Source organism: Rhyacophila brunnea, unplaced genomic scaffold, assembly GCF_057557595.1.
Source record: "Rhyacophila brunnea isolate RB1 unplaced genomic scaffold, BYU_Rbru_1.0 scaffold_21, whole genome shotgun sequence".
NCBI lineage: Eukaryota > Metazoa > Arthropoda > Insecta > Trichoptera > Rhyacophilidae > Rhyacophila > Rhyacophila brunnea.
In genome coordinates this window covers 1,155,802-1,169,929 of record NW_028232871.1, presented here as the reverse complement: position 1 = coordinate 1,169,929, position 14,128 = coordinate 1,155,802, and the positions used below count along the sequence as shown (strand labels likewise).

Here is a 14,128-nt window from a genome sequence, read left to right as displayed (position 1 = left end):
GACACACTGGCTCTGAGTTAAATGAATTAAAATTAACGTTTACGTGATAGTCTTTGAATCTTATGTTATAAATAATACGCATTACTTAAACAAAGATAATTAATTATTATTGAACCCATAAGAATTTTAAATTATATTCATTTTATATCGTAAAGTGGTTTCTCTGTATATTCGGAAGCTCTCGATGCCGTTTTCAAAGTCGAATCCATATTTCGTAAATATCTTGCTAGTGAGTCACTCGTCGTTTGTAGAATACTCATACCCAGTCGTATTTTGAACTCAACCAAACTCTTCAAGAATCCCATGAAAGAGAACGGCTTCGGGTGACCTTCGAACGGATCAGTGTTTGGAAATTCGTCGTTGTCATGATAACCAGGCTCGTTTGAGTCAATCTTGTGAGTGGTTACTTCAGCTGAAGAATCTTCTGTCGGCTTCGGATCATGGATATTTACATCTTTTGTTGATACTTCAATAAATAATTTTTCTGGAATCAAAGTAGAATCGACATTACCACTGTTTTTAGTTTCTTTTATTTCGTCTTTTGATATCGTTTCCACACCTGGACCGCTTTGATTTTTTTCTAAAATTTCAACAACTGGCACGCTTGTGGATGTTATTAAATTCTCCGACTTTTTAATATCTTCAATTGATTTGGATGACGTTTCTACTACCCCGTACTTTCGAGTGGTCAAAAAATTCCCTATATTACCAATCGATATCATGTCAATATTTGGCGCTGATGTATATTGATTTTTTATAGAATCGTCAGCCATTATTATTATTTTTGATCCTTGTGTGTTTTTTAAGGTAAGCATTTCAGTAGGACCCAATGGTTTTCTTTCATCTTTAGATGATTTATTTATTGTCTTTGAATCAGTACGTTTTTCTTTTCCAAAATCCAATTTCGAGATGTTATTTTCCTTTTTTTTGTCTTCGTTATTTACTTTGATAGATGTTTTTTCATCATTTTCCATATTCATGCCACTTGTAGTCATATCAAAAGACGTAAATAGATTTGCCTCCTTATTGACAGGTTTCTGTTTTTCATGATAAGTAATTGGAGTTGGTTGATATTTTAGGGTTGTTTCCTTCGTTGAGTCACTAATTTCATTGCTGAAATCAGAATCAGAATCATTTTCATTAGATTTTTTAAAAATCTCCTCCAAAGATTCCGCCATACTTGAAATATGCAGTGGCATTTCATATTCTACTACAGGTATACTTCTTCTTTTCCTAATTTTTAGACTACGAGGTCCATGTTCTGGTACTGTGATAGGAGTAACAGCCTGAATTAACTCTTTTGGAATATTGCCAACAACAAACTGTGGCTGTTTGTCTTCTGCACCAATCACCGCTACAGTATATCCAGTCTCTTTTTGTTGCTCAATCACATCATCAACGCCTAAATGCAACGTACCAACACCCGGTGACTTAGTGGCATCATTAGTCATTACTTCTTGGCTATATCGCATGGCTTGGCCATACGTTGGGTCAGGTATGTGTTCTTGCGTTGCATATGTTGCTTGGACAGAATCTGTTGCAAATGCAGTTTCTTCAAGATTTAAATCGGAAGATTTGTATACTGGTTGTGGATGCTGGTAACCTAAACTAGAATAGCTGTCTTCCTCTTCCGGCATATGCGTATCGTAATGGATTTGTTCTGAATAAGCAGCTCCTTTTATTTGATCAGCACTTTGTTGACCAACTCTATCACTTGGTAAAAAGCTATTTGAATCTGATCCATGTGCTACATTCCGATATCTAATATTTTGGTCTTGCGGTTTTTTTACTTGCGGGTATCTAAACTGCGTTTGTCCTGCATAAGGATTAACATTATTTCTGTTTGCTTTTTTATTACTGGGCTCTTCAGGGAAAAATGATCCCAACATTTCTTCTTCAGTTTGACCACCTTCAGCAGTTGCGTATTGCTCTCCATTTTGTTGGTAAAGATCATCTTTTCTGTCATTGATATCATAAGCACGTCGGACTACTCCTGAAAATGGATATAAAAAGTAACTTGCCAAACCTACTAATCCTGCTATACTGACGATCCCTACACCTACTGAAGGCATTACTTCTCTTGACAAATAATTATAAATCTGAGTTGTTATTGGTTTCTCTTTGTGTGCAATTTTTGATGCAAGTTTCGTATTGTTATTATTTTTTGATTCAATGGCAACGTCAGGTTTTTCAGTTGTGGTCGATGGCTTTGATCGTCTTCTATTTTTGTTCTTCTTCCTTTTTCCAGAAGTCCTCTTGGGCTTTTTAGTTGTCGCAGGCGCTGGTGTACTCACTTCAAGTTCTATTTCAGTTTCTTTTGATTCTACTGCAATATCGTTTGCTTGAATTTCCATATCTTTATCCATAACTTTATGTTTAGACTCAATATTTTCAATTGCTGAAGTTAAAGGTTTTATTTTATGCGGTTTTTCAACAGACACTTTGATCTTTTCTACTTTAGGAGGACTTGGCATTGTTGAAGTCTTTATCGTGGGTTTTTCTGTTGTGCTTACTTCTATCACTTCTTCTTTTGGAGCTGGAGTTGAAATATCTTCAACTATAGGCTGAGACGTAGAAGTTGTAGTCCTATTGAAAGCAGCGAATTTATTTTTTTGAACATTGGCTAAAACTGAAGCTTTGATTTTATTCATAACTTTTTCATTCACTGCAGACCCACTCGCAATTAAATCTGATTTATTAGAGCTTCCAATAGCTACTGTTTTTCTCGTAAAAATTGGTTTAGGTGCAACTGTTGTAGTTTTTCGAGTTGGCTTTAAAGTTGGTTTGGGTCTTTGTTTTACTTCAGTTACTTTTTTAATATCATTATCAACGACTTCATCTTTAGATCCGTTTTTATCTACATTACTTACTTCCATGTTAGTATTTTTAATATGATTCTTAGGGTTAGGTGTAGTAGGAGTTCCACTCAGAAGTATCCAAGTTGAAAGACCTTCATCTGTAGTAGATAACTTATTAATATAACTGACTGATTTATTGGGTTTAACAATTGGTTTTTCAACCTCATCTGCATCCATAGGAACAGCTACTCCTGCATGAGAGCTTTCAGGTATTTGAGCACTGGCCGTACTCGTTGGTGGTTTGTTGTTTTTATTTTTATTATTCTGTTGATTTTTCATTCTTGGAGGAGTTCTTACATCTTCGACAACGCCTCCTTCTCCCGTAGCTGGTGGAGGAGTCTTGTTTCCTTGAAGGAGCTGATTAGCGACCATCTGGATGGATTCTCCAATTGCCGGAGTATTAGTTTTTTCTTCGCGAGATATAGATCCAAGAGGTGGAGAAGCAGATATGGTAGAGGTCTCCAACAGATTAGAACTGCAATAGAAGAAAAGAAAAGAGCCTAAGTATCAATAAATTATGAACATTTTGTATTATCAGGGAACTTATTATCGCTGCAATTTTTGTGTAAACGATATGAATGACTGTCTTTAATTAAAAAATGATTAAATTATAAAAGTTGTAGTCATCTCTTGGCGGAATTTGACACCTTAAACAGCGTGTTGTAAAGAATTTGTATGGAGGACACTAATTAAGTCAGTAGCTTAATTCGTTAGGGGCACTCATCCATAGTCAAATGAATGATGTATGTTCGAATATCATTCTGTTCAAGATTTATTCATGGATGTATAAATATCTTTCTAAGGCTTTTGAAAATTATCTATTTGATTATCATGTCTCATTTTCTACTAAACATTCTATCAACTCATTCGCTGCTGACTATATAATGATTTTTTAATTAGCACCTTTAAAATGCACGTTAATTACATCGATTGGCCGCCTGGTCATTACGCGCATGTGCGTATTCAGCGTCCAAAGTATTAAACACTAATACGTAAGTATTCAATAATTATATTCATAAACAAAATTACATTAGCTTATCTAATTTGAGAATTTCTGGAATACCCACCACAGATCAATTTTTTATTGAGAATTCACAAGTAGGATCAATATTGTTAGAAATGAAACCATTCACCTAATAAAAAATGTTCATCGATTTTTCAACCATATAGACTGCAGAATAAAATTATACATAATTTTCTCTTTTACCCCAGAACCCAGATGAAAATAATCACAACGAATTCCTGATTATTCAAATTATAGATTTAGTAGAAACAATTTTTTGGTTAACAAAGTTACTGTCGATTAATATATATTGAAAGTTATTTCATTATTAGCAATATTGTACTAAATCTAAAATAAATGTATAGAACTTACTATCATCTTGAAAGGAAATGCTTCTACAATACAATCCGTGATATTATTAGAGACATCTAGTGACGGAAGTACAAATCAAACTTTGTTATTGTGACTAGATATAAGTTCCAAAGCTCGATTCGATATGAGAAAAAGATACACATTTATTTTAGAAAAATCGTTTTTTTTTAAATTAAATAAACAAATACTTTAATACTGTGAATATTTTTCTGTCTCTTTACACATTCTAAAATGCTTCTAGAGTCTGTATTTTATAAACTGGCATACAAGTCACACGGAAAGCATTGTGCCATCGCGTTCAACTGTTGCCAGTTTTCAATCGTAGGGAACGAATTAGATGCTGAAGCGAGTGGGAACCGGCACGCCAGCTTATAGGAGACAGACTCGTCTTTCTGTGCCATATTATCTGTTCGGGCGTCGGCAATGATTTTTAGATTTTACCATGAGTAACGTCCATAGGCTAAGTGCCGCCCTTAGGAAGACCTAGAATGTCGTCCCTTTTCATGTTTAGTCTCAAATATTAAGCATAATTGTTACTATAGCTGATATACCATCATAAATTGTCGGGTGTTCGAATTTAGAACTAAGCTCATCACAGTATAAAAAGTATTAAATGATCTGTCAAATGTAAGCATGTAGCGCCCTCACTCAGCCGACGTTTTATACTGGTGGATCTATACTATACCTACTCATTTTATTATTTCAAATAGACAAATGCAACAAAAATTATGAAAAAAATTTACATGGACACCACGTCATCCACAGAAGATTAAATAATTTCAACGAAACCTTCTCTCAAACAGCGGTGATTTCATATAAATGGAGCTCTTAGATGCTGACATGCTTAGAGCCACCTTATATTTTCTTTAACTTTCTAACGAAGCGACAGCATCGTTTTTCAAGGATAACTGCAACTGCTTTCAAAAGTTGTATTGATCGTATTCGTATCTTCATTTCTGCCCCTAAACAACGCATCGCTTGCCTACCACCACGGAATTGATTTTGAACATATTCAGTCGCTCCTCGAAACAGGTATGTATAAAGTGCTGAAATGGAAATGGCCTAAAATAGTATGTAGTAATAATAGGAAAGCTTTCAACAAAAGCACATTTTGTCAATAATTTATCTTTGGTTAAAAAGTATGTTTTAAATGTTGGATATGTATTGTTTAATTAAAATACTGTTAAAATAAATGTAAATTATTAATACTAAATTGTATTGAATTAAAAGTTTCAAATTGTATCACTAGATGTCATTAGTAGCTAAAATGAATATTTTGTAAATACGTCACCCGATTCAATTCATTTATTCAATTCATTCAATTCATTTATATTTTTAACATATTGTGGACATTACAAATTATAAGTTTAGGACGTTCACAACATGACATTTAGAAACAAAGATATATAAATATAACAGTATTACATAAAAAAAAGATATATCAGTAGATGAATTAGATAGGTACAAGGAAGTACACCGGATGAGTTAAGCAGACCCTATTTTAAGAATTTATAAAACAACATCCACCTAAACTCATTCTCACGTAGGTGGAATATATCAACACCCGAAGCAATTTCGTTGAACATAGTTATCACTCTCCCAATTGGCATTACCAGTGGCAGGTTGGTTCTGCACCTTGGGAGAATAAACAACTGATGGTCTCTATTTCTAAGATAGTTATCAGGGACACACAGGTCAACACTGCCCAGAATGGCAGAGTTCTCATTTATACTATGTATAAGTCGAAAAAAATACGTAGCTAAATAAAGATTTCTTCTAAATTGCAGACTGCAGTATGTAAGCATGCCTAAGAGAAAGTCAGTTGGATAAAGCCACGGATAGTATCCATACAACTTCAAGTAAAGGAGTCTGAAGAATTTCTTCTGTACCCTCTCCACCATAAGGCCATACTTCAACTGATGCGGTGCCCAAACAATAGACCCACTCTCAAGTCTGCTTCGAACTAAAGAATTAAACAAAAGTTTTAATACCGTAACATCTGAAAAGACCCGGGAAGTACGCATGACGAAACCCAACATTTTAAGCGCTTTGTTACAAATGGTAACTATATGGCTAATAAATGAGTCGCTTAGAATCATAACTCACATATTCCAAAAATCAAGTGTTGAGATAATCGCTAAAAACCAACAGAGCACTATTTTTTGTAATTAGAAGAACAGTATTGAACTCCCTAGAATATTAATGAGTGAGAGAGTCGAATAACTTTTTTTTTTTAAATATATATACCTAATACTCCTAACGTTGCAGACATACAGCATACTATGAGAAATAGAGCTCCCCGATTGGTTAGGAAGGCGTTGGTGACAAAACTCTATTCTTTGAAATATACGACATATTACACCAACAATGAACTTTGTCAACGATTTTCACATGGTTTAAATTGACTTTTAATACTCAACTATTTTTCGGTATATAGATTAATTCATTTAGAATCACTTGGCATATTTAACTAAAAAACGACAAAATTGCAATATGTGAGTTATGATTCTAAGCGACTCAAATGTCAGTTTACTCTCAAACGTAATGCCAAGATCCCTTACAGATGATATTCGTGACAGAACTCTGCCATGCATCGAGTATTGGAAAAACAACACTTTTGAGGCTCTGGTAAACGATAAAAGATTGCATTTATCAATATTGATGTCTCCAGTATCACTACAATCCGTGAAACGTACTAGTTTTAGTTAATTAATAGACTATATTCTTCTTACCTTTAAAATTAACAGCATAGAACTAAACGTAGCTGAAAAATAGAAACTCTTACTGTCGAAAATAGCAGCTGATACAAAATGTACTTATGGTTATATCCTGGATTTGGAAACCATATCAACTTACTTCTTCACCAACTTCGTTGTCATTTTTTGCCTTTGAATGAGCAAAATTAATGTCGACTGAAGGCTCTGTATCACCATCACAAACTGGGTAGATATTGTTCAACAAGATATAATATTTTTTCTAATTAAATATTCTAGCATTTTAGGATAAACCAATATTGACAATTTGTCAGATTACATAATATTTTATAAGTCCATTTGGAACTCTGCGGGAGCCTTTCCCTCTATTTATTATACATACGCATGTTTCACATAATTAAGTACTAATTAAGTAAGATAAGTCTTATCTTATATAAGAAGCTTGTGCCAAAGTTCTCCAACCATTTCTTTTGACTCATTTTTTATTTTAAACTAACCCCATTATAGAACAAAATAAATATGTAGTACTTTTCACATAAGGTTTATCTTCGTAGGTAGATATTGACAAATATGGAATTATTTTAGAATAAATCCAATAGTATTACCTTTTTTAGCATAGTTTCCAGATTACTGCCATCTATGTTCAATTAAGAGAAACAGTTTCCATAGAATTTAATAAAATTAGTATTTTTGTAAAAAAAAATATAATTCCATAATCCAAGCATTTTCGGAGATACTTTCAGTTTGTAGTTTGCGGTGGTATAGACGTATATGAATAATATCATAAATCCCTAAGAGTTAGAATCGTTATCATTTATTATTTTCAAATAAATAAATTATTACGAAAATTCAAGAACATCATTACCGATAAAATAAATAGATGTCACTAAAAGCATTATTAATGATTTTTTCTTTGAATCTCATTTCGATATAAAAAAATCAATGTTTTTTTAAATAAATATAAAAACATGAAAATTATTCATTAGTCGAAAATCTTTTTTTACACAAGAAAACTATGTAGGTATAAAAAAATAAGTCAAATTGCAAGCTTTAAATTTTTTCGCTAGATGCCCCTAGTAGATGGAGTATTCTCCTAGAATAAATAATAATATGTACCTACTTACTTATGTAAAAAACACTAAAAATATAAATGTTCTTTATTTAATTTCAATGATTATTAGATCATTACATATTATTTTATTGTCGTGTTTGTTATTAAAATTTAGTTTATTAAGTTTTCTTTTGAATAGAAAAGATTTTTGACTGCCTATTTCATAGTTTTAATATTTTTTTAATCTATTTTGAAAAATATCGATTTTTATAAAATATAAAACGTGTCAGTATAACTTGAAATCCATTTTATTGATATAAAATCTAATTTCAGTACAGTTTGATATAAATGAAAAGATTTATAATATAATAAGTAAATTGCAAGCTTCATATTTTTCCGCTAGGTGCCTCCAGTATGTGGAGTATTCACCTTACCAAGGTATGTAGTAGCTCGAAACATAACCAAAAAATGCCTAAATAATAATACACAATTTAATGTAAAACCGTCGTTATATGACTCTCACTTCATCGAAATAATCATGCAAGATAAAACAAAGTTTTTGGTATCATTTTTGAGGGTGCTGATAAATTAGATAGGGAGCCACAACAGTGTACGTAACAAAATAGAAAGGCATAAGTACCACTACTTACCTATTTAGAAAAAATCAATTCAAAGAAGTCAATTTACTCAACTTTGATCCCTATGCACTTGAATCCATGTAATCATCAGGCCCTAACTATTTTGAGACATAAAAGAATAGTGTGGTATTTTAAAAATATATTATACGTTTATTGCATAAATATTTTTGATATTTCTAAATAAATTTTCCTATCTTTCAAAGGCACCTAGCAGAAAAATAAAAAGCTTGCATTTTATTTATATCAAATTGAGCTTCAATATTGCGACCATACCGAAATTAAATTCGATATAGGTACATAAACAGGATTTTAAGTTAGGTGCTGTACAAATTTTTATTTATTAGGAAAATTGATGTATATCATATTAGAATACATTTAAGTGCAACAATGAATTGATTAAAAAAAATTGAGATTTCATAAACTAAATTTAAATTATAATTAAAACCATAAAATAATATGTATCAATAATAGATGGGATCCTGTTTTATTTTATCTAAGCTAATAGTTTCAATGTTGGTAACCCTACTTTTTTGATATTTTTCTTAGTTCTGATTCTGCAAGTACTGTTACATCATATTATTATGTATTTCTAGGTCCGTTTGTTACATAAATATTACAATTAAATGGGAGGTTGTTTGCAAAGTCGTATATATTCCTCAGCCGCCATTTTTTTTTAATATTTTACCACTAACTAACTATCAACATGATTTTTTAACATTTTTAATTTTATTTTGCAAAAGCCAATTGTATTGTGAACGTGAAGATCTTTTCACGTATTGTTTTAGCTTTGTTTTGATGTACTATAAATTTATTAATTAGAATTATTTGTTTTTGTTAGTTCACTGTGCTCTTCTCTGCCATTGGCACTTTTAATAGAAATTCTCTGTAAAGTCAGTCAACGTGCGTGGTGGTCTTAGTCTTGAGTATCTGCTCCCGAGAGATTCCTCGGCGTACAAAAATGCTGATGCTTCACATCACACGTAGGACCTCATGATACGCTCGATTAAGACTGAGTATGGAGCAGATGGATTGGTTTTGAAGGTGTCTATGTTTGTGTTGTTTACTAATATGTTTGCTAAAAGAAAATATTCTATGTGCAGTCCTAAACGTGCTTGGTGGTTTTTTGGAACTATCTCAAAATGATAGAATATGGGAGGTTACCGATTTTGAAACTAACAGCATCAATAATTATTATTAGTTTATCTTAGACTTTAAATAATGAAAAATATTTTTCTTTTTAATGTTTTAGATAAGTAAAATTATGAAATAAAATCTCTCCAGTTGCAAATTTCGTATTTTCCACTACGTGCTTCTGGTAGGCGGCGCATTCACCCTAATATAATGTCTTTCCACTAAGAAATTATGAAAAAATGGATTGTGATATTGTATTAAGGGGTTTTGGGAAAAATAATTATATGTAACAAGCATTCATAATATCATTATATTATTATAAAAAATAAGTATGAATCAATGAAAAATTATTAAATGCAATGAAAAATATATAATTTAATCTCATATAATATTATAATAGTTATGTACATAAGACCATTACATATTTAATGTAAGTATTATCAGTAACTAGAACGTAGATAGACCAATACAATGACAATGTTGTACCTACATGTAAATAGTGGAATAAATTGGTAAGAAAAAAAAATAAAAAATGATAAAATAAGTTAGTATATAAGTTATTTTTTTATTTTTTTACCTAGGTACATATTCATATTAAAACATAATCATATAACATAGGAAGCCTAAAGATTAAAATAATAATTTAATATATTTTAAGTGGGTACATTTATACGAATTTTCAATCAACAATAAATTCTTAGCGTTATTTTCAATCAATAAGATCTATTAGATTAGCTATTCAAGGCGTAGTGAAGTGTTACTATAGTAATACTTGCGACATCTAGTGACGGAATTACGAAACATATAATTATTTAATATAATGTAGGTATGTATTCAAAATTTACATTTAATATAAAAAAAATACTTTTAAAATTGGAGGATTTCAAAAAAGCTTTCAACAGCTGTGTTTATAGATAAATACTGATTGATTAAAAATTGTTTAATATTGTTTGTTTCGTAATTCCGTCACTAGATATCGCAAGTAGGACTATCCTGATCAGTATACTTCTCCTTAAATAAATATAATTATGTATGTTTTGTCCAAGCATCTAAAATGCTCAGTGAACAAAAAAAGCAGCCACAACGCATTGTGGACAGTATTGAACGACCAAAAACTGAAATCAAATACTTTTTGTTAGGTAGTCGTGTTTATTAGGTCACATTGCCATGTATTGTGCAAGTGGGACATTGTGGACGATTTGTGTCGCTAGATTTCAAAATAGGCCAAGTCCACAATAGATGAATAGGAGAAAAACAGCTTTTTGTTTTCACAAATACAGTCACAAGGATTAAAGTTTATATTATTTCGAGTATAGAATATTTAAAATTAATAAATTCCACATTTTGATAATGCATAAATGTTAGAAAGCAATAGTTCTTCAACAATTCACAAAAAAGTAAAAAAAACCTAAAGGTGGACTTCGCTGATTTTGAAATGTAGCGACACATTTATAAATGTCATAAACCGGCTTAAATTTTGCTAATTAACAGGATCGACCAGGAATAACTTCGAATTAATATTCGAATATATTTATTATTCATTAATACCGGACTAAAACACGGTGTATATACAAATAAAATAACAATACAAAATCAAATAATAACTCTTTTAGCATTTTACAAATTAAAAATCATTTGTAATTTGATTTCGGTGTTTTATCATTCAAAACAGTCCACAACGCTTTATGTAACATACATAAGTATAATATTTTATGTAATATAACACTCTTAATATGCATGAACTTAAAGCCTACTATATTCTAGGTACTTTATATTGTATTCTTATTATTAACATATCTATGTAATTTACGGCGCTTTTTCCAATCTTCTATTAAACTGTTTGACCGTTTCTTTCGTTTACTGTAATGCCTGGCTCCAAATATATTCCCATACATATCAAAGGCCCATCTTCTAACATTTTCGCTAATGTTAGTCATCATTTCATTCAAGGAATACTCCGGTTCCTCACTATCCTTATTTGCCACCTTCACAATATTAGTTTCGAGTATCTTCGAATCACCTGAATTCCAGTCGCGACTGTAACTCGGATAAGGCGCCCAATTCCACGTTTTATAACTTGGATCCCAAGCCCAATACCATCTGGTAGGCTTTTCAACAATAACAACCCGTTTAGACTTTCTTTCCGCGTCACCAGGCCACACCCAAGGTGTCAAGAGTGCCGCTAAACCTGCTCCACCAGCCATAATGATAACAAGAGGAGCAAGAAATATTGAAAATATACCATAATTAAATGGATTTAAAAATGCCATCCAAGCAATGACTCCTGTCGCTGAATGAATCCAACTACCAACACTATCTTCTTCGTCATCAGAAGACCCACCGCCGCTTGCAAAATTTGCTAAGCTTCCCACTCCTGGAGGAGGGTTAATAACTGGAAGACTACCACCACTTGCTGGATTAGATAATACACTACTAATTCCAGGACTTGCAAGAGTAGACTGTCCTCCACTAGCAAGACCAGTTCCAACGACTGGTACATCAGCAGCAAGCGGAACAATGGGCACTAAAGAATTCGTTCCTTCGACTACTGGGACATCGCCTGCTACAATTGGTGCTACTGGTAAAAGTGGGTAAGAATTTTCACTTGCAGTTACTGGGTCAAACACAGAATCAGCTTCAATAGCCACTGGATCATCAAGCAAGACGTTATTTTGAAGTACATGTGAATTAATCACAAGATGAATATCAGCACAACCTTCTTTAGATTCACTCTGTACTGTGTTATTTATTGTTACAAATACAGTGGGACAATCGTCATCAGTTGTAAAACTAAGAACTGGTTTAGCATTATCTTTTACTGGAAAATGTATGCTATCAGGATCTGGGTTGTTCTCATCATATACAGTAATATTACCAATAGGAAAATATGAACTATTTGGATCGTCAACGCTATACTCTGGTGTGACTACTTTGAATGGGACAGAAGAATGTAAACCAGGGTTTGATGAGTATATCAGAGTAGACGGCAAAGTAGATGAAGAATAATTTGGTTTTTTATTCTTATTTTTGTTTTTATTTTTATTTTTGACAGGTCTATTAAATACATCATCAACGGGAAGTGTAGGTCTTTTAGAAAAAACTAAATAGTCATCATCATTGTAACTATCTTTCTGGCCCTCGGTAAAATATGTTGGCTTTGGGCGGATGTAGACAACAGGTCCTTCTTCTAAATTCGGTTCCTTCTCCATTGAAGAATACTCAATATTAACCATCTCATTAGATGCTGCTGCCACAAACGCTGGTGCAGTAGATGTGACATATCCATTATTAACTTCTTGACCGTCAACAATAAATTCATCAGGCTTATAAATATGTAACGTCGCTGCATCTTGTGGTCTTTCCTCGGTTATTTTCTCCCACGGTTTAGTCATAATGTCAAAATTTGGAGTGTCAGACCATTTCGTAAGGACTTGATGAATAATAGGCTTTTTTGAATTGCTACTTACAGCATAACTATATAAAGATTGATTAGTTTTATTTCTTTTTTGAATTTCTTCTGGATAATCAGATCCCATGTGAATATTAAAAACATCCTGATTACCGTTTATTTCATCGTAATTGAGTGATGTATAATTTTCATAGTTTTCAAATTCTTCTTTAGTTGAAATTGGAGATGCTGGCCAATGTTTAGAACCTTTGAATTTTACTACACGCTTTTTATTGTCAATAATTTCTGGCCCATCTTTTATTTTTGTTACACTAGAAAATGAATCATCCTTTAAGCTATCAAGTCCTACAATTTTCATTTGATTATGTTCTGCGCTTGTTTTAAGATCAGTTAATGATGTTTGCACAAAATGGTTGAAAATCGTTGCATCATTTCGTGCCGTTAATCTATCTTGACGCAAATTTCTTGAAACGTAATGTTCTCTTCGAGGAAACGTCGGAGTGTCTATATTTTGTTCCACTCGATTTCTTTTCACTCTATGTTTTGTCACTTTCTTTTCTGGAGTATCATCAACTGGTTTATGAAGCGGTGACTTGTTATTATTTGCATGCCGTCTCATTTGTACGCCCATCGCATTGACGACATCCTCCTCATTATAACTGACCAAGTCAACCGGTAAAACTAACACTGGTTCAACTCTAATAGTTTTGTTTTTCTCGTAGTCCCACAAATCATTTTCAAATAGACGTGTCTTCGATATATTATTTGTCACATCAGTATCAACTAAATATTTAAACAAACCAGAATAATTATTACTAATATTATCCTTACTTCTATCTAACATGTCTTGACTATCTGTTTTTACAACCGTACCAGAAATAAAATCAACATTCTTATACTCACCTTTGAAATTTAATAAATGTTTATTTCCTTTATTATCATTAACTCTCTC

At 32.1% G+C, this 14,128-nt stretch overlaps 1 protein-coding gene across 1 annotated transcript; it reads right to left on the bottom strand.

Annotated features, from left to right (window-relative positions):
• Positions 1 to 137: 137 nt before the first annotated feature.
• LOC147070583 (uncharacterized) lies at positions 138 to 13,159 on the bottom strand. Its single transcript, XM_085949170.1, has 4 exons — positions 13,026 to 13,159; positions 2,468 to 3,333; positions 1,223 to 2,398; positions 138 to 484 (listed from the first exon to the last, which is right to left on the bottom strand). Exons 1-4 carry the CDS (start codon positions 13,157 to 13,159, stop codon positions 138 to 140), a joined length of 2,523 nt encoding a protein of 840 aa, XP_085805296.1.
• Between the last annotated feature and the right edge of the window lie 969 nt (positions 13,160 to 14,128).